General features: G+C 36.5%; 1 protein-coding gene across 1 annotated transcript; it reads left to right on the forward strand.

Annotated features, from left to right (window-relative positions):
• Positions 1 to 26,361, forward strand: LOC134742914 (neuropeptide FF receptor 1-like). The gene is made up of 5 exons (XM_063676123.1): positions 1 to 111; positions 928 to 1,025; positions 21,131 to 21,299; positions 22,330 to 22,451; positions 26,056 to 26,361. Exons 1-5 carry the CDS (start codon positions 12 to 14, stop codon positions 26,230 to 26,232), a joined length of 666 nt encoding a protein of 221 aa, XP_063532193.1. The 5' UTR covers positions 1 to 11; the 3' UTR covers positions 26,233 to 26,361.

The following is a 26,361-nucleotide window of genomic DNA, read 5'->3' on the forward strand; positions in this document are numbered from 1 at the left end:
TACAGGTACTAATGGAGCGGAGCATCGAATTCTGCACGGAGAAATGGCCAGACTCCATACGAAAAGAGCTTTATGGCGCCTTCAGCTTTATACTCGTGTACGCCGTGCCGGGTAAATATCATTGGGTTATTTTACTATAGAGAAGCCATGACAAACAATGAAATTGTCGCAATTTCGTGTTTCCGCATGAGTACAATCTGGGGCTCTTCAAGGCAAGAGTTAATAGGTATCTCATAGGTAAGCGTGATCCACCGTAGACCGCATCACCACTTACCATCAGGTGGGATCGTGGTCAAACCACGCGATCAAAACGTCTTAAGCACCTTAAAATTCATGGCGCTTACAGAGATGTAGTGCATAATTGTTTTCCATCGTATTTTCTCGGAACTGTTCGTATTTGTAATGCTACTTCAGTCTACCTCAGTACTTTTTGTATCGAGATTGACTGAAATAGCATACACGTTCATACGTTTCCGTCAAAGAGGATATAATAGGATAGAGCGGTACTGTCATAGTAAATTTTGTAACCACATTAAATTCACTGCCATCTATCGAGACACTTTAAAACTAAAAATGAAGATTTATAAAAATACGATAAAATGTATTTAAATATGGATAAATGATTTTTGCATTAATTATTTTTATGATTTTGACCCATGTTCTTTCACTGATATGCGTTAAAATTGTTAAATAACAAACGATACCGTCAACGCCCTCTATACGAGAGTAGGCCAAAGGTAGTGGCGCCATCTGATCGAGAATCAAATTTTCGTGATTTTTGAGGCACGTTTTTTCCTTAGACTATCCATCTATTACGGAGTTATCTATTCCATCCTGCATCCTCCATCCATCTATTAGTGAAAATACGATGGAAAATAATTATGCACTACATCTGTACGAGTTAATCGTGTCTGTTATTTGTCACAGGCTGTATCGTGGTGGTGTCGTACGCGCTGATGGGCCGCCGCCTGTGCTCCGTCATGCCGCCCTTCGACCAGACGGAGGGCAGCGCTAACAGCCAACAGGTTAGTAAAACATTTAAAACTTTCGCGTTTATAACACAGAGGAAAGGGGGAACAGTCACGTGACCGCAGAAGACTCCATACAAAAGTAGTCCTCATTTTCCTCTGGATATTAACATACTACAAAATAATTTTGCGCAATTTCATGCACATTAATCACATCTAGGTATGCTCTTCGTTTGATTTTATAGATTTTTTAATTTTTATAAGGAGCTTTAAGGAGTGTATGGAATTTATTTTTCCTACCTCACTGTTATAATAATCGAATGTTTTATTAGGCCTTCTTTCGTTTGGTTGGAATGTTTGATGGCAGTTGTTTTCGTAAAAACGCCTTCGCCAATCGCCTGTGATAAATTCTAGACATCGCACGTGTCCTCTCATCTCCGCTTAAGTGGAAAAGCAGCCTAAGAAGATGATGATAACATTTTATGGAGATAGTCTATTATTTATTTGTCTCTCCTATTAAGTGCATGTTCCTCTCGTAAACCGAATGGTCCATTACGGTTTACGACGCTTAAAGAAGCCATTATATATATTGTACCCCGTAGCCCATCACTTTTACTTTACATACTTAGTTAAAAAGTGCTTTGATCTGAGGACATTGATTTAAGAGTCCCCGCCCCGGCCAGCTCGGTTCTCCATACAAACGTAGTTACGCTCTCATTTTAAAACGACTCGCTAGATTGCTCTGAAACTTTTTACTTACAATAAGATAAGATATATCTAGGTCTGTGATTAGTTTATGTAGCTTCAGATACCATAGTAAACAAAATACAGCGAATTAAAGTTTTTCATACAAAACTTGTTTTTGCTCTATTTCGTTTGTTTTATAAACTGGAGCTATATAAACTAATTTAAGCCGAGCTAGCACATGATTGGCGCGACAGTATCTCGCGGCGAGATAGACTGCCCGTCCCTATTTAATTAATATAGTTAGAAAAAGACGGGTAGTCTATCTCGACGCAAGATACTGTCGCACCATACATGTGCAAGGCCTACTGATCTAGATATACCTCATGTTATTGTATATGCAAAGTTTCCTTACAATCCAACATGTAGTTTTAAAATGAGAACGAAACTCCGTTTGTATGGGAAGGTGAAATTCGGCCGAGCTTGCTGGGGATTCGTGTGTTCCCTTGTCTAGGACTATAAAGGGATTAGACGTTATGTCCTACTACTTTTCTCAGACGATTGGTAACGAACGAGCGTATTTATATTGCTGTCACGCCCATGATCACCATGATGCCAGCGGTCAAATACACTGTGCTACCGGGACGTTAATTTATATAATCATGCACATGCAATAGAAATATGACCAGGCGGGTCAGTGTACGAAATTCCTCGTGGTAAGCGTCCTTTCTTTGTAAACCTTTAAAGAGATATGTCGATATGATGTTGGTAGGGATAGTAACGCGGCGTCTTACGTAAACGAATAACTCGCGAACGCGAAACGAAGAGGCGCCGTTCGCATCGAGATCATCGCCCACGTAGGACATTTCTATATATTATCTTTAGGTATCAAAGGATTGGTTCACCCCGAGCCGCATCGCTTCGCTTCGCGTTCGCGTGTTGTTCGCCTACGTAGTACGCTGCGTAAATGAAGACCAACCAACCAACCAACTGCCAATAGATAGACTTTATTTCATAATTTATTTCTTGAAACTTTTAAAGATCCAAGACCCATCGTGGTTTCGTGGCTATACTTTCTAACACTTTTATTAATGCGAAAGTGACGTATGGCATGATAGGCGATACAATTTCTATTCAATTACAAGCCTATTCAATTCAATTAGAAGATATTTGGAAGATGTTTAGAATTGCAAACTGTTAGGATTTTCAGTGAAAAAATCATTAACAAGGGATAATCCTCATTTCGCAAGTCCCTCATCTCGTTTAGCTCGAAATTAATTGGTATTTTGCAATAAAATATTAATTAAAAGAAACCGTAATGGTAAGTTCTATCAAGAAAATGAAACGTACATTTTACTTTCAAAAGGTTGCATCTCTAGGTCGGGTATGCTTGAAACAATTATCAAGCGGAAAAAATTAACACCTTTCTGGCTGAGCTACAAAATTTAATCAATCAATCAATTTAATTTAATTTAGACATCTTTAATATCCATAAGATTGTTAGTAATTACACATTTACAATACTTATCAAACTAAAATTGAAATTGCTTCACTGCAGGATTTATTTTCACAATTTCGGAGCCCGATTCAGTTTGTTACGGATTTGAACTGGTTTTGACACGACGATGATTGGCGTGCATCTCACGCAAAACTTTCACTTTATTTCGCATGCGCCAATAAGTGTGAGCAATTTTCAAGGTCGTATCAAAACAAAATCTAAACCATAACAAGAATCGTGCTCATTTTCTGAGTTTATCAATGTTCACATCAATAATTATTTTCTGTTAAATTTGTTACTTGTTACTTGAACAAGAGCAAGTAAACAAAACACAAGTATCAAGTGTTGTATCTATATATTAATAATACGAGCTGGCAACTTAAGTAGTCTCCCGCCAATATGGAGGGAAATATTATCTGGTCGTATTAATTAATTGCACCAAGTTAATTAGAGATATAACAACAAGCAACACTTTTTCTTTCTTGCTGAGCAAGAGAAACACTCAGGATTTCAAACAAAATATATACGTCAGAAGGATCACGAGTTTGAGTATGTTATCTTGTTCCGCGGGGAAATACGAGAAAAGTAAATGGTATGTGTTTGCAGTCTGCATGAGTTGTATAAACATTTCACCATAAGCAAACAAAGTTAAGTTTCTGTTTATCAATTTTGGCCGCGATTTCGTCGGGCATGTTATACTTGTTTCGGTTTTGCTTAATTTCACTCTGTATATCCTAACGGGGAGGAGTTTTATTTAAGACTTTTGCTGAATTAGATTAATTTAAAAATTAATAAAAAAAATCTAGTATTTTCTAATGATCATTTATAGAGGGTGAAAGTAAAATTATTTTTTTTCAGTACTAGTTTGAATCACCCTAACTCACTATATCGGACTAGTTTTAACACTAGATGCAACATACTATACAAACTTAACTAATAATCATAACTCTTGTTTGAGTTTGTCGTAGTCTGGCATAGAGTAACGTATACTAGAGCGGTACTGTCATAGTAAATTTTGTAACCACAGTAAATTCACTGCCATCTATCAACACACTTTAAAACTAAAAATGAAGATTTATAAAAATACGATAAAATGTATTTAAATATGGATAAATGAGTTTTTTTATTTGCATTGATTATTTTTATGATTTAGACCCATGTTCTTTCACTGATATGCGTTAAAATGCGTTAAATAACAAACGAAACCGTCAACGCCATCTATACGACAGTAGGCCAAAGCTAGTAGCGCCCTCTGATCGAGAATCAAATTTTCTTGATTTTCGAGGCACGTTTTTTCCTTAGACTGTATCCATCTATTATGGAGTTATATCTATCTCTGAGTCTGGTAAAGTTAGTCGCCACTGCCACTGTCACGTTTCCTGGATTTTTTTATCAAAATGACAAATGCATATAACAATGTAATGCTTGGGTCCCTAGCCAAGATAAAAATCGTTGATAGAAAACGAAAATAGAAACCCAAATCTTTTTTTGATCATCAGTCATCCCAATATTTTATTTATTTTTCGTCTTAGTCCAATTGTCATCAATTGAAATGCCCTCAAGACTGTTCACAAAAAAACTCTCAGCATAATTCAAACAACTTTGATGTTATAACGATGTTTCCGTAAAAGTTAGAAAAGTAAACTTCTACAATATCATTTATTCCTTTCGGCCACGCTTAGGGAGAGTAGGGAGCAATCAACAACACAATATGTAATTCTTGGTGCGAGGTATAATTTACGTGTTTTTGTTTTGGCTTCTTGTAATTGAACTTGTAGTGATGCTGTATTAACGACGAAATGGCAATGGCACTTGATATGAACAGGCTGACAGTTAAAAAATGTCAATCGAATGTCAGTCTTACTCATCGAAAATAGAACACATGTTTGAAGTGCCGTTTGTGGGAAATTTATATCCCTTAGCCTGGTAAAGTGTTAAAATACCTATAATACCCAAAAAAAATATGGGGCCTAAAAGACAATATTATAAAGATTTCTCATCTTTGAATTAATTATATACTAATTATATTACTTCTATGGGCCATGCCTGAAAATAAATGATTATTTAATTTAATTTATAACCTTATAGCGGTATTCATAAACGTCTGACAAATCTAAAGGGGCCCCCTGATCATCAGTCCGGCGGACGATATCGCCTGTCAGTTGTTCGGTACTGTCAACTGTTTGTTCTAACTGACAGGCTGATATCGTCCGGCGGACTGATAATCAGTAGGCCCCTTTACGCACCGTTGATAATCGTTTGTCCCTATCTGTCATTTTGACATTTATGTATGCTAGCTAACTATGCATGGCATTAACAATGGTAAAAAGTGGCAATGTTATCGACTACCGTAAGCTCAATGGGCGTAACGGACAAAATGCGATTTTTCAGGAGAGCCAAAAAACTGTTTTATTTTGAGAAAAAAAATCAATACTTTTGTATTTCTTTGAATAAACTGATGCCTGTTTGTGGCTTATTCTTAGCTTTCTGAGCTCTTTTAAACTGTTTTGTTGAACTTACGATACAATGCTTATTTACGAAAATAGCATGTCCGTTACGCCAAAAAACACGAGTGTTTTTTAAGAAAGGCGTCCCTTGCGCCCCTCTTACAATGTTAACCTTATTAGCAAAAGGGCGTTAAGGGCGTAATGTACAAAAAATAATACCTTTTTTGTACCATTTGGCGTAAGTCCAACCGTTTCCTTACAATATTGATAGTCCCATTCAAGATACACTTTTCTGGGTACTATATATACAAAGTGTACAAACTTTTTTTTTTCAAAAACTTATAGAGTATTTATTAATTTTTTAGTTATTTTTCCTAATCTTGTTATTTTGGATATTCAGACGAGGAATTTTTTGCCACAAAATCAATTACTATTTATTATAATGATTAGTAATCATGCATATTTTTTAATTTTTTTAATATCGCTTTCAAAAAAATACTGTTGCCCTACCACCTATATATTTTTTTATTAGATATCAAATAAATAGTAGTTTATAATACTAAAATTTTTCAAAATATTGGCAACTTAATCAATAAGAAGAAATCGATTGATGGAAAAACAATTGCTTTTATTATAACATAAACATTTAAGCGTTATTTCTGTTTATTTTTTTCTTCATATGATAGTATATTATTATAAATAATAGTAGTTTTGAAATTTCGTACGTCTATTTATATTACTGTAAAAATTAACGAATATTTGATTATTCATGACATAACAGATTAGTAAAACAGCCATATGGTCAGGCCCTTTTACTTTTATTTAAAATATAATAGGCAATGGCTTTCAGATTGCAAATGACCTAATTATTAATAAGACTAGATGTTATCAATTACATTAATTATTTGTCACCTTAACCGCCTCATTTAATTATAATTAATTATGATTCTTTATAGAAGCTACCCCAAACTAACTCCACGTTTGTTATAAACCGCGTGTTTTATTTTAGTGTTTTATCTGTTATCGAACTAATGTGGCGTTTTGTTATTTTATAAAATTGATAAACTAGGTCCCCATTCGTTCAATCAATATTCACATAGTAACCCTATAAGTAAATAACTAATAAGCAACGAATGCAAGTACTTATTATTATTTTAAAATTTGAAATTGTACGTACTTTGACGTATCCACAGTCGTAAGCCACACACAGGCATCAGTTTATTCAATGAAATACAAAAGTATTGATTTTTTTTCTCAAAACAAAACAGTTTTTTGGCTCTCCTGAAAAATCGCATTTTGTCCGTTACGCCCATTGAGCCTACGGTAGTCGATTTATTTCTCTAACAGTCGTATAAATAACAACTAGCTCTGGTCGTAACGTACAATGAGCACTCAAAAATCTATTGCAAATGGGCGTAACGTACAAAAAAATAGCACACATTGAATATTGACTTAAGGTTGACTGGTAGAGAATGTCTTATGGCATTAAGTCCGCCTTTTGTACTGTAAGGTTTTTCTTTTGTGCTATAAAGATTAAATAAATAAATAAATAAATATAAGTTCCGATGCAAAAAGGCGTATCGTACACGAAGTTGGGAGTTACGCTCAAATGTCTTAGGACAATTTTTTAAAGTGGTGGATACTGCAATATGCGTTGGAAAATTGAGTTCAACCACCATTTTTTCGTGGGGCGTAACGGACATTTTTTTCAAGTTATCGAGACGTTAAATATACCATTCGATAGAGAAAAAAATCTGAGTATAACTGCATTCATAACTCATTTTCGCCATTTTGTCCCTTACGCCCTTTTAACCCTACGGTAGTCGTTATCATTAATGTCAACTTTCTATGACAATATCACGTTTATAATGTATACTTTTGAAGACGGTGCAAAGTTAGCTTAGGTGGACTCTAAGAGGTTGCGAAGTTTTATGAATAAAGCGGTTATACTGTTCTACGGACTTATTTTATCACTTGGATACATTTATCAGTCATTTTATCACTTGGATAACGCCATTTATCACACGAATAACTGCTCGCGCCATTTGTTCGCGTGAGCGTGAAACTCCATAATGGAAATCCGATGTCATCACCTTTTCTCCCCTTTTTCATTTTATTGGGGGATCATTTCCTGTGTAAATCTAACCTGTATACATATGTGACGTTTTCAACCAAAAGGTACCACATTGTCGCTTGTCGATAAGGTTGATTTCCAATTATAACTATAGGGAAATAGCGCCTTATTGACAACCGACAATAAGTACCCTTTTGATTGAGAATGACACATATACAAGTAGCAAACCACATTACACATTACATTCAAATGATTTTAGACGATCCAATCAATCAAATGCATAATACAGTGGAACCTCGATAACTCGAACCCCGATAAGACGAAATCCTCGTTAACAAGAAATACAATGATTTTCCCATCCCTTAAAAGCCGAAAACCTCCATAACTAGTGTGGAAAAAATTTATGAGCCCTGGAGGGAAAGTGCCTTAAAACCTTAAGTTAGCTCATGTTACTTAAAGGACATATTCTTTTATTTTTAAAAAGAAACATACACATAACTGCATACATCAGTCTTCAATTAAGCATACCGTAGATAATTAATTAGAATTCACCTACAAAATAATTACATTTTAACGATCTTTTGGATATATTACAAGCGGGTGATGTAATTAAAACTGTGAACCAAACTTAGCACTAAAGCCCTCCTTAATTAAGTGCAAAACATTAATATAATCGTACCTACATCACTTGTGTGAAACGGGTGTAAAGAACCGTTAGCGCACTAAATGGAGAAAAGTAAAATTTTCGTACTTATAATAAAATATGTTTTTTTTTCGCATGTCCGGATTTAAAAAACTGTATGAATAAAAATTCATACACTTTTACATGTAGGTAGGGAAGGTAGGTAATAATAATAACAATACTTTTCATCGCATTTGCTAATAAAGGGTAATTACACGTCGGCGATGTGGTTCGTAAAGGGGCCCACTGATTATCAGTCCGCCGGACGATATTAGCCTGTCAGTTAGAACAAAAATTTGACAGTTCCAAACAACTGACAGGCCGATATCGTCCGGCGGACTGGTAATCAGTGGGCCCCTTAAATCCTAAATTTCGCTGTGATGTATTTTGTTCTCCGTCAACTTTCTGCAAGTATCCGCTTTCCGGCTCTTATCTGTCGAACAGAAAATAGTACATTTCGATGCTAGTGCGGAAAGTATGTCATTACTCCACGAGTCCCGAGATATCTTAAGACTCGGGACGAGTGAAGAATGACATTTCCGCACGTGTATCGAACTACGTTTTTTAATACAGTTGCAAAAAATAAAAAAAACAACAAGTAAAGAATTCGAAACTTTTATATTATTAATTTTATTCTGTGACATCATTGACATTGACATTATGAAGAGGTGTTTTTTTAGCTGGGTGTTATTATTATTGAACCCACTTCAATGAAAGTTTTTTTTTTAAATGCATGTTCTATAAGACAGAAACAATTGTAAATATAAAACATTGTACTATTACCCAAATATCGTTAATTACGATTATTTGTGTATCGTATATTTATAAAAACAATATCGAATGTTGCCTTTGGAAACTTAAAGCAAAAAGAAAATACGCCTCTTCTTTGACAGGCGTTCCGTTCCATTCAGACAACTTAATAAGACCGGTTTTTCAATATTGAATATTAAAAAAAATTGACGTGTTATAATGATGAAGAGGTAAGTAATAAAATATGAAATATGTATATTTTTTGTATTCTTACATTAACAGTAGGTTTTTTTATGTTGATTACGACGTTTAAAGGAAACTAATATTAACACTCATCGAGTAGTCATGAATTGGACCAAGAATAAATTAAAAAAAATTGGAAAAGTAAAAAGCACTAGTTCGCGAAAACCAACTTTCCGCACGCTAAACAGCTACGTAAAGTAGCACTTTTTGAGCAACTGTATTAAAAATAGTATGTATACACTCCTCGGGCAGTAAATAAGAAACTCTCAGAGATGCCATGGAATTGTCGGCCGAGGTCAAACATTTCTTACTTTAGGTACTGCCCTAGGCTAGGTAAGTAGTAATATACTAGGGCATTTTCACTTAAAAGTGTACCATTTACTTTTTTTCGAAAATCCATCATATTTTGGGTTATTTCTACTCAGAATAACGAGGACTATTGATTTAAACAGAAAAAAATTTGTCCCCAAAAACATGTCAGTTTTGTAACGCATTTTCACATACATTTTGTATGGACCGTTACAAAACTACATGCCACCCAAAATTTGTATGAAAAACTGGGGACACTCTTTCTTTGTCTCATTAAATAGTACTCGTGATTCTGAGTCTAAATTAACCTAAAAGTTGATGGTTTTTCGAAAAAAAGCAAATGGTACCATTTTTTCTGAAAACCCCCACTAATGTCACGTAAATACAGTGCGACGCGCGACATACTCTCCTATCTCAACTACGCAGCTTTTTGCGGTTTAAGACCGCCCGCTGAGACTCATTCACCTCGCCTATGAGTGCTCTTACTACACTTTGCCATTTCACCATGTGCTAACAAAATGTTTCTAAGATTGTTGACTGGAAACAATTTGAATCTTGTTTTAAACGGGTTAGGGTTGGTTTTACTAGTAACACTGTTTTGAGTAACATCCTTTTTGTTGCTAGGTTAGGATTAACACCGCTCTTTCCCTGACGCTTGTTACATTAAAAATAAAGTTTGTTAATTTAAATTTATTATAATCAGTTGTCTACTAAGCTAAGCTGTCAGCCAAGTACGAAAGTCAAAGCTAACATTTTGATGCTCGACAAAAATGCTTTGTCAGTCCGAAAGAGTCTTATTTTAACCTAAGGGTTGGTTTAAAATATTATTGTCAGAAAGTATCTTGTTACAATTTCCATGTATTATAAAGAAGAGTACCTAAATAGTACAAATTTATTTGTATGGAATACATAAATATAATTATATTCTAAGCTTTGGTAGCCTCGGTAAGGGCGTGCGACTTTCACCCTGGCTTGTACAGTCGCCCTAAGATATCGGAGTGGCCAAGGTGTTCACATACCTGAATAAACAGATATTTTTGAGCTGTTGGCGACTGTACCAATGAGTTTTCTGAACTTAGATATATTATTAAAGTAAAACTTCTTTAGGTGCGACCAGAGGGTAACTCGCTCGGGAACGAATATTTGTGATAAACACAAATAAATACCCTTACTAGGATTCGAACCCGGGACATCTGCTTCGTAAGCAAAAACGTAAGCATTGGAACACAAGATTTTTTTCTGACGGAAGTAGGGTAAACTTGCATTATTTGGTGACACGCCTTATTCGGTGTTACAAGTTTTGAAGCATGACACCCAGGAAAACTAGTGAATTAGGGCCTTTTAAATGGGACCTCGAGGCTTCACGGTTTCGGCGGCTTTGCCGTGAAGTCCATTTAAAAGGCCCTTATTCACTAGCTTTCCTCGGTGTCATGCTTCAAAACTTGTAACACCGAATTAGGCGTGTCACCAAATAATGCGAGTTTACCCTAACCAAAGATAGATATAACTCCGTAATAGATGGATACAGTCTAAGGAAAAAACGTGCCTCGAAAATCAAGAAAATTTGATTCTCGTTCAGAGGGCGCTACTAGTTTTGGCCTACAGTCGTATAGATGGCGTTGACGGTTTCGTTTGTTATTTAACAATTTTAACGCATATCAGTGAAAGAACATGGGTCAAAATCATAAAAATAATTAATGCAAATAAAAAAAATCATTTATCTATATTTAAATACATTCTATCGTATTTTTATAAATCTTCATTTTTAGTTTTAAAGTGTGTCGACAGATGGCAGTGAATTTACTGGGGTTACAAAATTTACTATGACAGTAACGCTCTAGTATCAGTAACTCTATGCCCTAACGCTCAGTAGTGACACGCGCACAATAAGACGACTAAGTGCCAACATGGCGATAAAGTTTTACTTCAATCGCGCGTAAAGATTACACGCACACACTTTTTTTAAGATATATTATTTAATGTTTACCAAGTACTTTTCGGTGTAGAACATCGTGAGGAAACCGGGTTAATTCCAGTAAATATTTAATAGGCAGATAGATTGCTCAGATGGCAATCACTTTCGTAAAAATTAGTGCCTACGCCAACTCTTGGAATTAGTTGACAAGAGCTCCTTAGAACTCCCATTAGCCGTGGTAATAAGCCGGGACAACGCCAGGAAGATGATGATGTTATAGTAAAATATATAAATTAATTATTTTTATTTCGCATGCCTACCTAACATTAAAATAATGTCGATTCATCGCACCTTAAAATATTAAAATGAATAATTATTTGTATTTAATAAAAATATGCAAACGTAGATTCTTAGAAAATTTAATCTGGATTGAATTAATCACTTCTAGTTGAAGACAATGAATGAATGATGAAGTGAATGAATGAATGATTCGAATACAAAAAAGCAATTATGTTCAATTCGCATTAATAAATTTTTCGTTTAACGTGGAATAGGTATTGTAATAGGCTCCGCGGATCAATGATTTATTGGGTCAATACTGAAGGCTGACTAGGGTTGAGTAGGGGTCGATTAGGTAGGTATAACAAACACCTTGGATAACCGTATAATAAACGCAAAACTGCAGGCTCTGATATAACAAAACAAATTGATATGGTTTTTATCTCATTTTGATACGACCTTAATAATAATTTTCGAAACGGTTTAGTCAACTATAATGAAATTGACCAGAGCTCGCCGCGGTCAAGAGGACGAAACAAAACGATAGCTCAAATTATTTAGTTATTTTAGGTTGTATATTAGTAGAAAAAAATTGCTTCATAAGTCAGAAACGCGCATGTTCACCCTTAATATAGCTACATCCATAGACTACTAAACCGTTTAGCGTTGCCTGTTAGCCTCCATAGGCTACGGTGGCCAAAATCGAGAAAAAAAAAGTCTGAAAATAAAACATGGAAGGTGTCGTTGACCAACCCGCCGGGCCAGAAAAAAAGAAAATATCTTTGAATGCAGTTTTGTTTCTTTTTTTAAATAAAAGAATGTGGCACTTTCCCTCCAGGGCCCATTAATTTTTTCCACCCTGTATATGTATTCACCTGCAAGTTCGTCAAGAATAGGAAGAAACCATACTTTGTTAAGAGGAAAGGAGACGACCACACAAACGTAGTCCCCATTTTTCTCTCTGGATATTTACATTATGGAAAATATCCATACTAATATTATAAATGCGAAAGCCTGTCTGTCTGTCTGTCTGTCTTTCTGTCTGTGTGTTCCCTCTTCACGCTTAAACCGCTGAATCGATTTAGATGAAATTTGGCATAGAGATAGGTTGAGTCCCTGAGAAGGACATAGGATAGTTTTTATCCCGAAAATCATCCCTTAAGAAAGTAAAAAGCGGGGTGGAATTGAGATAATTAACGAAGTGCCTGCTAATTTGTGTGCATAGTATGCTCAAATTGAATGATTGCTATGAGAATAGTTTCCAGGCGCTATACTTAATTTAGCTGATGTTACTAAGTCCACGCAGACGAAGTCGCGGGCAAAAGCTAGTTTTTACATAATTTGATGAATATCTACCATAGCTATTCCCCTTTGTTGATTTTTAATATACATAACAATAACACTGTATTTAGAGACTTGCATACTGCCATTTAAATACAGGTAAATGTGCATGGTATTTGTATGATTTTTCAAATTTAAAACGATCGTGGTATCCCAAAGAAATATACAGCGCTTCTTTATTTTACAATTATCCCTGTGTTTTAATTATTTATTTGTTTAAATATTCAAGTCACGCCAAACTCTAGTAAAAATGGCAAAAAACTACTTTTCACCTCAGCAGCTCGAACAAGCCTACTTTCGTCACTCCCTGGAGTGAGGAAAGTGCGACTTTTAATTTAGTGAAGGCCATGAACTGCCACTTCATACTTTTATTACATTTTTTTTGTTTCTCTGTATTATTCTGTGTAATTCGAAACACATTTTAACCTTTAATATGTTCTCACTACAGAGGTAAAAAATTATGTGTGCAGCACGAGAGCAAAGTTATTTTACATCTCGTGTATTTGAGTCCCTCGCTACGCTCAAGATTCTAACTTAGAATCACGAGTGAAGTCGCAAATCTTGTGTACATTGGTGGTACAAAGTTACATAATATACTGTCTGTCTGTCACCAGGCTGTATCTCTTGAACCGTGATAGCTAGACAGTTGAAATTTCACAGATGATGTATTTCTGTTGCCGCTACAACAACGAATACTAAAAAGTACGGAACCCTCGGTTAGCGAGTTCGACTCGCACTTGTCCGGTTTTTCTTCAATAGGTATCATCACCATTTAGGGTCCTAGCTAAAATGGTTGTTCAATACTTACGCTATGGAAAGTCCAAAAGCTAGAACCCTAAATGCTCAACAATCACGGGGCATGACTGTACCTGTAGGATAAAGTTATTCAGTTCCTCAAATTGGCAAGCCGGCGGGTATCGAGTTATACGGAGGCATCGCGTGGTAATCTCAGACTAGTTAGCTATACAGAAAATCATTTATCCTGTCTATCTGAATTGCCTCGTTATCCCCGTGTGCATCGTAATTCGTAACAACTAGTTAGAGCTAAGATAAATAACATCTCGACGCGGTTTTCATGTCTCCTGGGAGACAACTAGTTTTCTGGACAAAATAATAACGCCAAATGAGTTTTAGCGGACCTATTAGGGCCGCGGTTATCGTGCTATAAATAAACATACGTAGGGCATAACACTATAGATAGGATAAATGCATATACAGCATTTTTTTTGGTCGAAAATTCACACATATAAAAAAGAAGTACAATTAATTAGGAATAAAACGATGTTTTTTCAAAACTGTGCGTTCTACTTTCCATTACAATTTTAGATACCTTTGATTCGTAAAATTAGTCCGCGATATACAAGTCAGCCCTTTGACGAAACGCTCAGGCATACTCCTTTGTTTTGCACCCCGCTGTGTTTAAAATTCCTTAGAATATCGCTTTCAATTATATTAGGAATGGTTTCTTTTCCAATTAACATTTTAATTATTTGCTGTTTACAAAGATACAAGTTGCTACGTTACCAATCATTTATTCTCTTTTCTTTTTTTAACATAGGAATTAGAGTCGGCCGGACAATTTCCCGGCCCTATTTCTCTTTACCCTAAATAGTAATTGTTATGATTAGCTTCCCTAATACTAATATTAAACTAAATTTACAGATTAATCCTAATTATTTGTATATACATTAAAAGAGAAGTAAAAAACCCTTATACAACTCTCTATATTTACAGATTTGAACAGATTTGACAGTTTTATATAAATATTCTAGGATGAACTAGCGTTACCTAGTTTGCGTTTGTAACAGCGCCATCTTTCATGAAATTTGGACATCAAACTAAACATTTGCTTTTATAATATGTTTAATGAAATGGTAAAATTCGTTTTTTTTTATTAACCCTATGTGAACAGTGGTATTAATTATTATAGAGGTCACTAATTTCACAAAGTGGCATTAAACATTTTTGTGTTAATTTTCAATCTGAAATTCTCAAGAATAGAAAACTACAAACAAACGACATTTTCTTTGAACGAAGAATGAAGTAAAGAGATAGTAGGTAGGTATTCAGTTTTAATTTCACAAAATATACGTTCTTATTATGGATGGTATAGAAAGGATCGCAATCTCTTATGGCAGAATTGTTGTAAAAGTGACCGCGTTAAGCTTTAAATAATAGTTCCTAATCTCTCCGGTGGCGCTAGTTAGGCTCTGGGACATGAGTATAACATGAACCATATAAGGCAACAAATAACCCGACCAAATTACGTAGGTTGTGTTTGGTAGTATTTCGGTGTATGGTGGCGCCGCCTAATTACGGTTTTTTGATGGACGCTTTTCATACATAGAGATTTGGCTAATTTATACAGTCTCCATGGTTCTTATAACCAATATGTCAGCCTGACTTAAAATGTCACTTGTGAAATTTTTCTGTCTGACATTTGAGGTTGAAGCCTACATATTTATAAGTATAAGTATAATTATAAGTATATAATTAACAATGAAGGAACGTTGTTTAAATTTTCTTGTGAGGCACTTAAGGACTTAGCTCAAACGCTTGACAAAACAAACCTTAAAATTAGGTACTTTTTACAATCATAAGGATTTACGAGTAGTGAGGAGTAAGTAGGATTTACTGTAATGCATCAAAGAAATAGAGCAAAAAACCGGCCAAGTGCGAGTCGGACTCGCGCACCAAGGGTTCCGTACCATTACGGAAAAAAAACAGCAAAAGAATCACGTTTGGTGTATTCCCATAGTGGGAAACTGTCTTAAGGTGACGTAGATAATATGATTGCTGGTACCCATTGTTCATGCAGGTATACGCTTAAATCTTACTATGCTAAAAAACTGACGTACTCAGAAAGTGACGAACTCAGAAAGGAACGTCCTCAGAAAGTGACGTACTCAGAATGTGACGAACTCAGAAAGTGACAAACTCAGAATGAGTCTATACGAGAAACTTTGAAGTCGGATTTGAATTTTAAGCTTTTTATATACACGGTGGCTATAAAATAAATGCATTAACGTTGCCAGGGAGGTTTTGGGATTATACTGAGCAACTTTTACTATGAGACCAACCCCGAAATCGCGATAAAAATTTGGGTGTTTCATACATTTTGGTCCCATAGTAAAAGTGGTTCAGTATAATAATCCCAAAACCTCCCTGGCAACGGGAATGCACTTATTTTTTAGCCAACCTGTATACATAAGCTTAAAATTATTACTCTGTTTTATAAAAATCTTTGCAAGAAAATACTTATTTCCTCTGAACGATCCACATTCACCTCAAATCTTATACCCTTAAACGAGCAATTCTTGTATAATATATATTCATATATTTCGGGGATCTCGGAAACGGCTCTAACGATTTCGATGAAATATGCTATATGGGGGGTTTTCGGCGGCGAAAATCAATCTAGAAACGTACGTCTTATTTCTGAAAAACACGCATTTTCGAGTTTTTATATGTTTTCCGAGCGAGCTTTGCTCTCCCTAATTATTAATTAAGTATTTTAATTAGAAAAGTGAACGCAATGTCTGGTATGCCAAAATCCACTTAACCTACGCATTAACGCCGTCATTAAACCCATTTCGCTATATTTACGAGCTAATTACGTAATTGCAATAAAATTGAATTGGTTACTAAATGTAACCTATTTACCTACTTTATTTATTTGTATGCTATCATAGTTATATTATAATCATAATAATACATTGTGTGTTAAGGGCGGTAAATAAGAATCCCACCAAAAACATTTCATGTAAAGTGTTGCCAAGACTAGGCGCATAAAGCTTTTACACTCAAAAGCTATCAGATCCCGTAGTAGGTACCAAGACTTACTCTGTAAGTCCTAACTGTATTAGCTCTAACTGTATAAAGCCAACATCTTGGTCAAACGTACAGTACGGCTTGGCCGTTTCGTTGCAGTCACATAAACACTCACTCGGTGGACTTGTTGTACAAAGTAGTTACACAAGTCTTTCAAATTCTGAGTGTCATTAAGGGATTGTCCAATTTGTCTATTTGACAGCAACGAAACGGCCAAGCCGTACTGTACGTTTGACCAAGATGTTGGCTTTATACAGTTAGAGCTAATACAGTTAGGACTTACAGAGTAAAAGTCTTGGTACCTACTACGGGATCTGATAGCTTTTGAGTGTAAAAGCTTTATGCGCCTAGTCTTGGCAACACTTTACATGAAATGTTTTTGGTGGGATTTCATTCATTTTTGTAAGAGTTGATATACCAGCTAGAAATGACTTATTCGTTTATAGAATCTACGATAATACAGGATCATATATAAGCAGGCATAATTCAAAAATATTTTAACATTAGATTTTATAAAAGTTACGTATTGCTAGCGCCATCTATGTAGAGCCTATATAAATTATAAGTCAGGAATTTTATGTATTATAAATTGTAAGTTTCTAGAAGTTTTAAAGCATTATTATCATAATCGGAATTGTTTTTAATGACCTAAGCGTTAGTTAAGGTCTCCGATTCAGCTCACTCAACCGATTTTAGTGAATTTTGTGTGGGTACGTACGTGCTATCGCAGTGCTGTTGGAAGACCGCGGCTTTGTAGTGCGACGTTTCGAGTTTGATCCCCAGACATGTATTTTTTAAATTAAAATTTGAATTTAGCGAGTGCGAAGTGCGAGCTAAGCGTAGGTATTCGTTACAGTTGGGCAAAAATATTTTCTAGTCTCCGGCTGTTCTTCTGTATAAGTCGTACGTATTACTCAACTTATTTTCGGAAAATTTTGTGAGCAGAATTTATTTAAAAAATATTAAAATAGCTCACTTATCACACGCTAGTCAAGAGGTAACGAAACCGGTATATAAATGAGCTCTCCGAATATGCATACATCTTACGGTCGCGTTACTCTGGTGTTTCGAGATCTCTACATGCATGCGAGTTTTTAAGTGTAAGGATTCCGTTTTTGCCATTTTGGCTACTGAAGGCCGAATGCCCGGAGCGTATGACAGGTACACGCTACCCGCAACGTCTCCAAGTATCTTCATGGCGAACGGTTTGGCCGAAGGACGAGCTCCGCGAAGATATTAAGGTCAGAAGTGACCAAGAGAAGCGCGCTTCTGTAGTGTTCAAACACAAAACTGTAGTACCTACAACTGTATGCATGCATGGTTCTTGCGACTTCCACAAACACCTACTTGCGAAGTGCTCGCCATCGGCCTTCGCGTTCAGACAATTTAACTGCTAATCAAGTTCGGTAAAATAATTTTAGTATCAATACAGCTTTGTTTTTTTTTTTTCTAATAGGCTACACTTATTTAGGCTTTGTTCACGAGGTTGTACAGCTTACAGAACCTCCCTTGCGCTTAAAGTTCATCATCTTCCTCGCGTTATCCCGGCATTTTTAGCCACGCCACGGCTCATGGGAGCCTGGGGTCGGCTTGGCAAGCTGGCAACTAATATCAACTCAAGGCACAATTTTTTACGAAAGCGACTGCAATTATTAGGATTAGTCCCGTTTCCTCGCGATGTTTTCCTTTCCGGAAAAGCGACTGTTAAAACCTACTGTTAAAACCTATCTTAACAAATACCATACAAATACCAAAGCAAATACCTAATACTTACCTAATCTAGATAGATTAAGTTTCTCAATTCTATGTAATAAAAATTAAACTAATTAAGGTGACATCTACCGAAACTCTAGTGTACTTGCAGAAGTACTCTATGAGCTTAGTTTAGCTATGTCATTATATGTAATAGTTCATTACCAATCCGTAGTGTCATAGTGTGGCACTGCACTTAGCTATATAAGCTTTTACATGTATGTAGATACGATCACTTTTTTCAACCAGCCTTCTGTTAACATTAAGCCGGGCCGGGGTTTGAACCCGCGACCTCCGGATTGAAAGTCGCACGCTCTTACCGCTAGGCCACCAGTGCTTGTGTTTGAAGTAAGGTTTTGAAAAGTTTACGACAAGAAACAGTGCCAATATAGAGGGCGCTATTTGGCTGGTTTACGTGAACATGGTTCAAATCGATACTTCGAAAACTTTTTTGTTTTTTTTACTGTTGTTTTTGTATTAGCATTCCGATCACTGCTACCACACAAAATTTCACGATTCTAGGACTTCAGGAACCAATGTTTTCAGGATTAGAGGTATTTTTAGGTACCCCCATTTGAAGGGGTTGCAGGGCGAAAGTTACAGATTTCTGGTCACCATATGTGTCTGCATACAGACCCATCCCTATATGCCAAATTTCAGCCTTCTAAGACTTCAGGAAGTAGTCTGTATTTTCTATGACGCGAATTTCATGTGTTTCGGACAGTGAAAATTAAGGTACTATAAAATTTTAAGTATAATAGGTAGCTTAATAAAACTTGGTGTTTTTGATAAGTCTACTGAGTACATGGTATACAAAAAATTACAGCTCTCTAGCATTGTCCAAGACGAAGCTACGAGAGTTCGAAAATACGGCGAAACGTGCCGAGAAAAGATATGCACTGCCTTTTGCCCTTTGTCTCGTCTTGGCGGGGGCACGGCCGTGCCCCCAGATATACAAATTAATTAACACGATCGAATTTAAACTGTTGTGAGACATACTAACATTAAATCATTTTACGGTTTAGACTCACTTGTTTTAGTCACTCGCGCGACATGTTTCGGAGAGCCTAGGTCTCCTTTCTCAAGCACTAATAGTGCGAGCAGCGTTCACGACGACCGTGTATTGCGTACTGTACGCTGCTCGCACTATTAGTGCTTGAGAAAGGAGACCTAGGCTCTCCGAAACATGTCGCGCGAGTGACTAAAACAAGTGAGTCTAAACCGTAAAATGATTTAATAATTAACACGAGTTTGTAATACTTGTACAGTCGCCATCAGATATATCGGAGCGGCTCAGACGCTCACAATATCTGAACACGCCTCTATTGTCAGGGCGTTAGAGCGCGTGTTCAGATATCGTGAACACCTCGGCCGCTCCGATATATCTGATGGCAACTGTACTTATCGCCCGTGGCAAACACAATATTTTGTGAGGAAAAAAAAGGGAAATAAGTAAAACTTTTGCCTTATTTCATACGTAAATTACATTCGAAATTTAGGATTTACGAACCGAATCGCCTAGCAATGTGATGAAAAGATATTTTTAAGGTTCTATATCCATTGGATCACTTACGTCCCTGTCGAGGGTAAACAAGTCTGTAGGGTTTCCGTCGTATTAGCTAAGTGGACAGCACTGAATGATGTGCTCGATGTCCTGCACAGAAGCCCGCAATCGCACTTTGGAGACTAAATATCCATCCACAGGATTGCTCGTGGGCGTCCGCAGCCGGTTCTATTTAGAATATGTATCTACTTACTCATAAATATTACCTACTTTTAGATTTTAATACCTCGGCAATGGCAAGCAAGCGTACAACCCGCCTGATGTTTAGGTTCACCTCAGGTTCACACACACACACACGTTGTATGCGCGTTTATTTATCGTATTAGTTTATAAATTGTATACTTAATGCTCTTTTGTTAAGTGTAAGTATCTTGCTATGCACTCCAGGGGCCCATGATACAGGCTCAGCCTAGTTTGGGTTCCGCCGGACATTTCTTTTATGTAAAAATTGTACTGTTAAACAATAAAAAATGTTAATGTATGTTGATATGTTGATGTTAATACTTTACCAACATAGTTCATAATAAATAAATAAAAACGAAATATGTAGTATGTACATCAATATTGACACCAATAGGTGTTCTTAGAACATGATTCTCGTTAAACTACCAATTCCTTTCCCATACTTTCGGGTATCTAACTTACGTAATCACGGCGCGAAGCCGCGAACGCGAGTGTGGAGTCGATTTCGTAGATATGCGACGCCCGCTCCACACTCGTGCGCGAACGCTCTAGAAAAGTATCTGTCTATATATGACATTTATTTCAGTTTAAATGATTCATAAATTTCCAGCGCCTCCGACTTGTGCGCGAGCGCAAGCGCGTAGCCTGGATACTGCTGCTGCTTGCCATCCTGTTCGCACTCTGCTGGCTTCCCTACAACATCCTGCAACTCCTGATCGACGTGAATGCTGTGCAGGTGGACTCTGGCGCTTTGTTGATGCCGTACACTCTACTGCTAGGTGAGTGAGCTCTATTGGTTATTTTGTTCACCACTGCAACTACAGCATTCCAGAAAAGTACGTGTCATACGTGACGCAATTTTTAACACTTCTGTTAAAGATAAGAAGCCGATTTTTGACATGATAACTTAGCTTTAATTTCATCGGTGTATAAAGGCGGGATTCCATCAGTGTGCGGGGCTGTGCGGCACTAGCATATTCAGTACAAAAATGCTTGTGCCGCACTGTGCCGCAGACTGGTGGAATCCCGCCTTTATACAGATTTCTGTAGGTTATTAAGGTAGCTGCCATACGCGTCACTTCCCCAACAAAGTAGACCTTATTAAACATATTACGGAACACGAAAACACACTCACGGAAGTTTTGTTATTAAAATTAAAGTAGACCTTTTTGTGGAATGCCCTCACTACGTATTTGTACGCCGTGCATGTTGACTGGTGCGCTGCTTATGCCGTACACACTACTGCTGATTGAGTAGCTATGTTGGCTATTTTGTTTACTCCTGGGTACCCTACAAAATCCTGCAGCTCCTGATAGACGTGAATGCGATGCAGGAGAATTCCGGCACTTTGTTCTGTTGACCATCATTTGTGACTTTCGTATTGCTTTAAGACAATGGGTCCCATACACACATTTGATCCCTAAAACAAACCTGATCGACTGATACCATAAATAAAAACGTAACGACCGACCAAAAGGGGCCCGTCTGAAAATCAGCGCTGGGTATATATACACATAAATATCTAGCAAAAGTTGAGACTGGTACCCATTGCCTATTATACCACAAACAGACCTAGAATGTAGTTTACTGTTCAATGTTCTTTTAATTTTCTTTTTTTTTCTTTCTGTGCATGTTTCTATAATGTTTTTTTTTGTAAAATTTAAGTGTATTGTTTTTTGGTTTTGTCTCTTGTGCAATGTTTTTCATATTATTTTTTTCTCTGGTATTGGCAATAAAACATTTTATATTTTATTTTATTTATTTTAAAAAATTGTAGAATACCCTTTTCTAAATTGTGGTGTTCGACAGGGCACGCTAACTCCGCAATCAACCCCATAGTGTACTGCCTGATGACGCGCAACTTCCGGCGGTCGCTGCGGAAGCTGCTGTGCCACGACCCGGGTAACATACACTCTAGTACTCATTTCCATGTAAGTTAACAACGCGGCTTTTTTGTTTTACCCTGCCTGACTTGTCGGTACAGTATCGATATACAGGATGATTCATGAGACGTGAGCAGGACCAACCCTACTGGTAAATGTTAATTTATCGTTAGTTTCGTATTAAAATAAAACAATAACACCTTTTTCCTGTATTTAACTTTTTCAATAAGTACAAGTTACACAATTTACAATCACGGTCACCTTATAACATCTAATTAATAAAGATAAAATCTCTTTGACATGACAGCAGCACGTTGATTAATGAAGAAAAAAATCTCACACTTGGGTGAGACACGATTTTTCAAAACTAATCTAGCTCTGATTAGTATTATCAGTATTAATTGGAAATTTTCGAATTGTATGGTGTAAATGTAGTAAATAAATTAAAACTTATTTTGTTCACTAGTAAAAAAAATACGTTAATCACACTATTACTGGTACAAAATGCTTATAATTTACTGAATGCGCAGTGTTGATCCTGCTCACGTCTCCTGGGTGCGTAGCCAACATGCCAATCGCTTACGCTCCGTAGCCTACGAAACGCAACTATCACTGTCGCACTAATATGGAAGAGTGATAGAGAGACACAAAGAGTTTCGTTATCGTAGCGCAAACGATTGTCACCTTAGCTTTTTTTATTATTATTTTATAAATGGAACATTACTTACACAAAATATAGTCACATTTCACAGGAATAATTATATCAGGTACATTATTATTTTTGGTAAAATCATTTTAATTACGAATTACTCAGACTGATTTATATTACATTTAATTGTAATTAAAAAATATATAATTATACATTTTTAATTAATAAGTATCAAAAAAATCACCGAGATAACTAAAGGGGCCCACTGACTATCAGTCAGCCGGACGATGCCGGCCTGTCAGTTGTTCGGAACTATCAAATTTTTGTTCTAACTGACAGGCCGATATCGTCCGGCGGACTGATAGTCAGTGGGCCCCTTTAGAAAATCTTTCACCTAGCCAATTTGGCCAATTTGGCGTATGAAATCTCTCAAGTGATTATAAAGAACGTTGTGTACAATCACTCTTCTCCAGAGGTGATTACGGTGACCAAAATTACCTAATTATAAAAATAGAACAAAATCTGGCCCTAGAGCCTAGTCTTCAGAAAAATATGTACAGTCATAAATCAAAATATATTACACTGACATACACTCAAGTCACACTGACATCGACAAAGAAATATTTTCTGAAATATTAGTATTTGGTGTTGTAGATTTCACTTTTGCAGTACAAGCGGCAATCAAAATTTCAAAATCTGATATTTATTTGATTTAATATTATCCTTACATACATTGGTATAATATTATGACGTCAGTTTAATCGTGGTCAAATGTTAAAGTTTGATTACAGCTCCGTTATAATGGCTGAAAATATTAAACCTTAGAAGCTTTTGTTTCGGGAAAATGATATGTTTAAGAGATAATCTTCAAAGATTACGTAAATCTACACACTGGCTAATCTTTCTCGTTTTGCTTTCGTTTTATATTATTACTGTACGGCGAAAAAGAAAAAGAAATGTAACAACACTTAACGGATCTCAGAGGATCTTTGTGGATGGCGCGAACACAAACATGATTTACTTTCCAATAACGAGTATTTCTATTTGTTCCTTAGAACTGGCACTCCACCTTCAATATTGTAACAAAACTCTCTCAATCATCGACTATACAGTGTGTAGCCATTGGACAAAGCCGAAATATATATATATGCATTAGGGTATTTAGAACCGGTATACAAAGTATCATAACAACCGGTGTAGCGGTTATGAAGAAATTAACAAATTACGGTTTTTTACTTTGGAGCAGCCTGTATGTGTTAGTAGCTCCAGGTAATAAATAGTATGAAACCTTCTTCGACCTTTTCGGTTATCTTTTTTATTTTTTTATTTATGACACTAGTAAGATTCTGACCATGGAGACTATATAAAGGAGCCAAATCTCTATGTATGAAAAGTGTCCATCAAAAACAGTAATTAGGCGGCGCCACCATACACCGAAATACTACCAAAAACAACCTACGTAATTTGGTCGGGTTATTTGTTGGTTCATGTTATACTTATACTCATGTCCCAGAGCCTAACTAGCGCCACTGGAGAGATTAGGAACTATTATTTAAAGCTGAAAGCGGTCACTTTTGCAACAATTCTGCCATAAGAGATTGGCATCCTTTCTATATCTGCCATCCATAATTCTGACTTGACAAATGTCATCATTGCCGAACATTTACGAACAAATTGTCAAAAACAATGATTAATACGGTATGTTTATTTTTGTTCTCGATTATTGGAAATAACTTTTGTTTGATTTTTTTTTAATCTTTCTTTCCAATTAAAAAAATATTAACGTGAAGTAATAGAAGAAGAATAGAAGTAACCCTACGTGGGATTTCAGGGCTTATCCAATATATACCGAACTGATTTCCGTGTTCACAACACAAACATGCTGTTTTGCAGAAAGTTCTGTTCCTTTAATAAAGGAACATAATATGTTTAATTTCTTTTTGAGTAGCAAGTTATTAGCGACTTTCCTGTGAAGGGGCCGTCTATTACGGGCTTTGCATAATTACTTGAGTGGTAGCCATTTCATTAATTAACTGTATCTGAAAGCAATTATAAAACATTTTAAATGCAATATTTGAAGTGGACATTTTTATTTCTCTTAAATGTTTTAAATTAATCTATAGTTAATTTTTTCCAAAATATTCGTAGTATCATTCTAATCGTTTTATCTACTTATCTTCTTATATCACTTATACTTAAGGTTATTGTGGGATTTGTGGGGAAGACAAGCATATACAATTTCTTGCAAGGAAGACCATCATAGAGCAAAAACTCTCAACTGTCCTTAAACTAAGTCCAAAAGAGAGGTATAGGCACTGTGAATGTCATCTCGCTTTGTGTGGTAGGGCACAGCACAGCGGATGTCATTCCAGATCTAGAGCAGAGCCCGACTGGGGAAGTACCTCCACCTTACAGATAACCGCAGCCAAATAACACGAGACCCTACTCAGTGTTGTGTTCCTGCCGGTGAGTAAGGTTGTTGGTAAAGTGTTAGGGTCGGCAACGCGCATGTAACTCCTCTGGAGTTGCAGGCGTACATAAGCTACGGAGACTGCTTAACATCAGGCAGGCCGTATGCTTTGCCACCGACGTAGTATTAAAAAAAACGTCGCTCAGACACATTCAGAAAGGAAGAGCTTCACTCCTTCTGCTCTACCGACCTCCTCTGTACGTAGATTATGTGTACGACGAAAGAGCTTAGACTATAGGCGGTCTTCTCCACACTGACTTTAGAAGAATCCTTTATTCTGTTGCGTTGGTTTTAATGTGTGGAATACAAATATTCAAATAAAAGTCAAGTACTGTATCGCAGTCAAACACACTCACGTATAGATTATTTCAAAACATGACACACTAAAGCATAGATTATTTCAATACTTGACATTTGTAAACACTTCAAAATGCGGTGTATGTATAGTCTGTGCGGTGGTTCCATATGTACAAGCCAACGCAACTCTCTAAATCCAGCTTCTCCAGCTTCTAATCACACGGATATAATTCCAGATGCAGGGCTTAAGGCAAAAGTCCAACACGTCTAGCGTGCGCACTCGCACTACCGTCACGTTCCGCAGCAGCAACCACCAGAAGCCGTGCGCCCCGAGCATTCAGTACGGGAAGGTTGCCCGCGCGACCTCGCTAAAGGACAACGGGTGGAGAGGCGAGAAACCACAGTTCCTGTAAAAAGGCGCAGGAAAAACGTCAATTTTTAGGCATTTAAGGTGCGATTCCTTGACTGCCAAATAGATCATGATGCCTGTCTTTGGAATAGCACCTTAAATGTAGCACAGGGTGGAATCTCATTTGGTGTCA

The sequence above is a fragment of the Cydia strobilella genome, chromosome 7 (assembly GCF_947568885.1).
Source record: "Cydia strobilella chromosome 7, ilCydStro3.1, whole genome shotgun sequence".
NCBI lineage: Eukaryota > Metazoa > Arthropoda > Insecta > Lepidoptera > Tortricidae > Cydia > Cydia strobilella.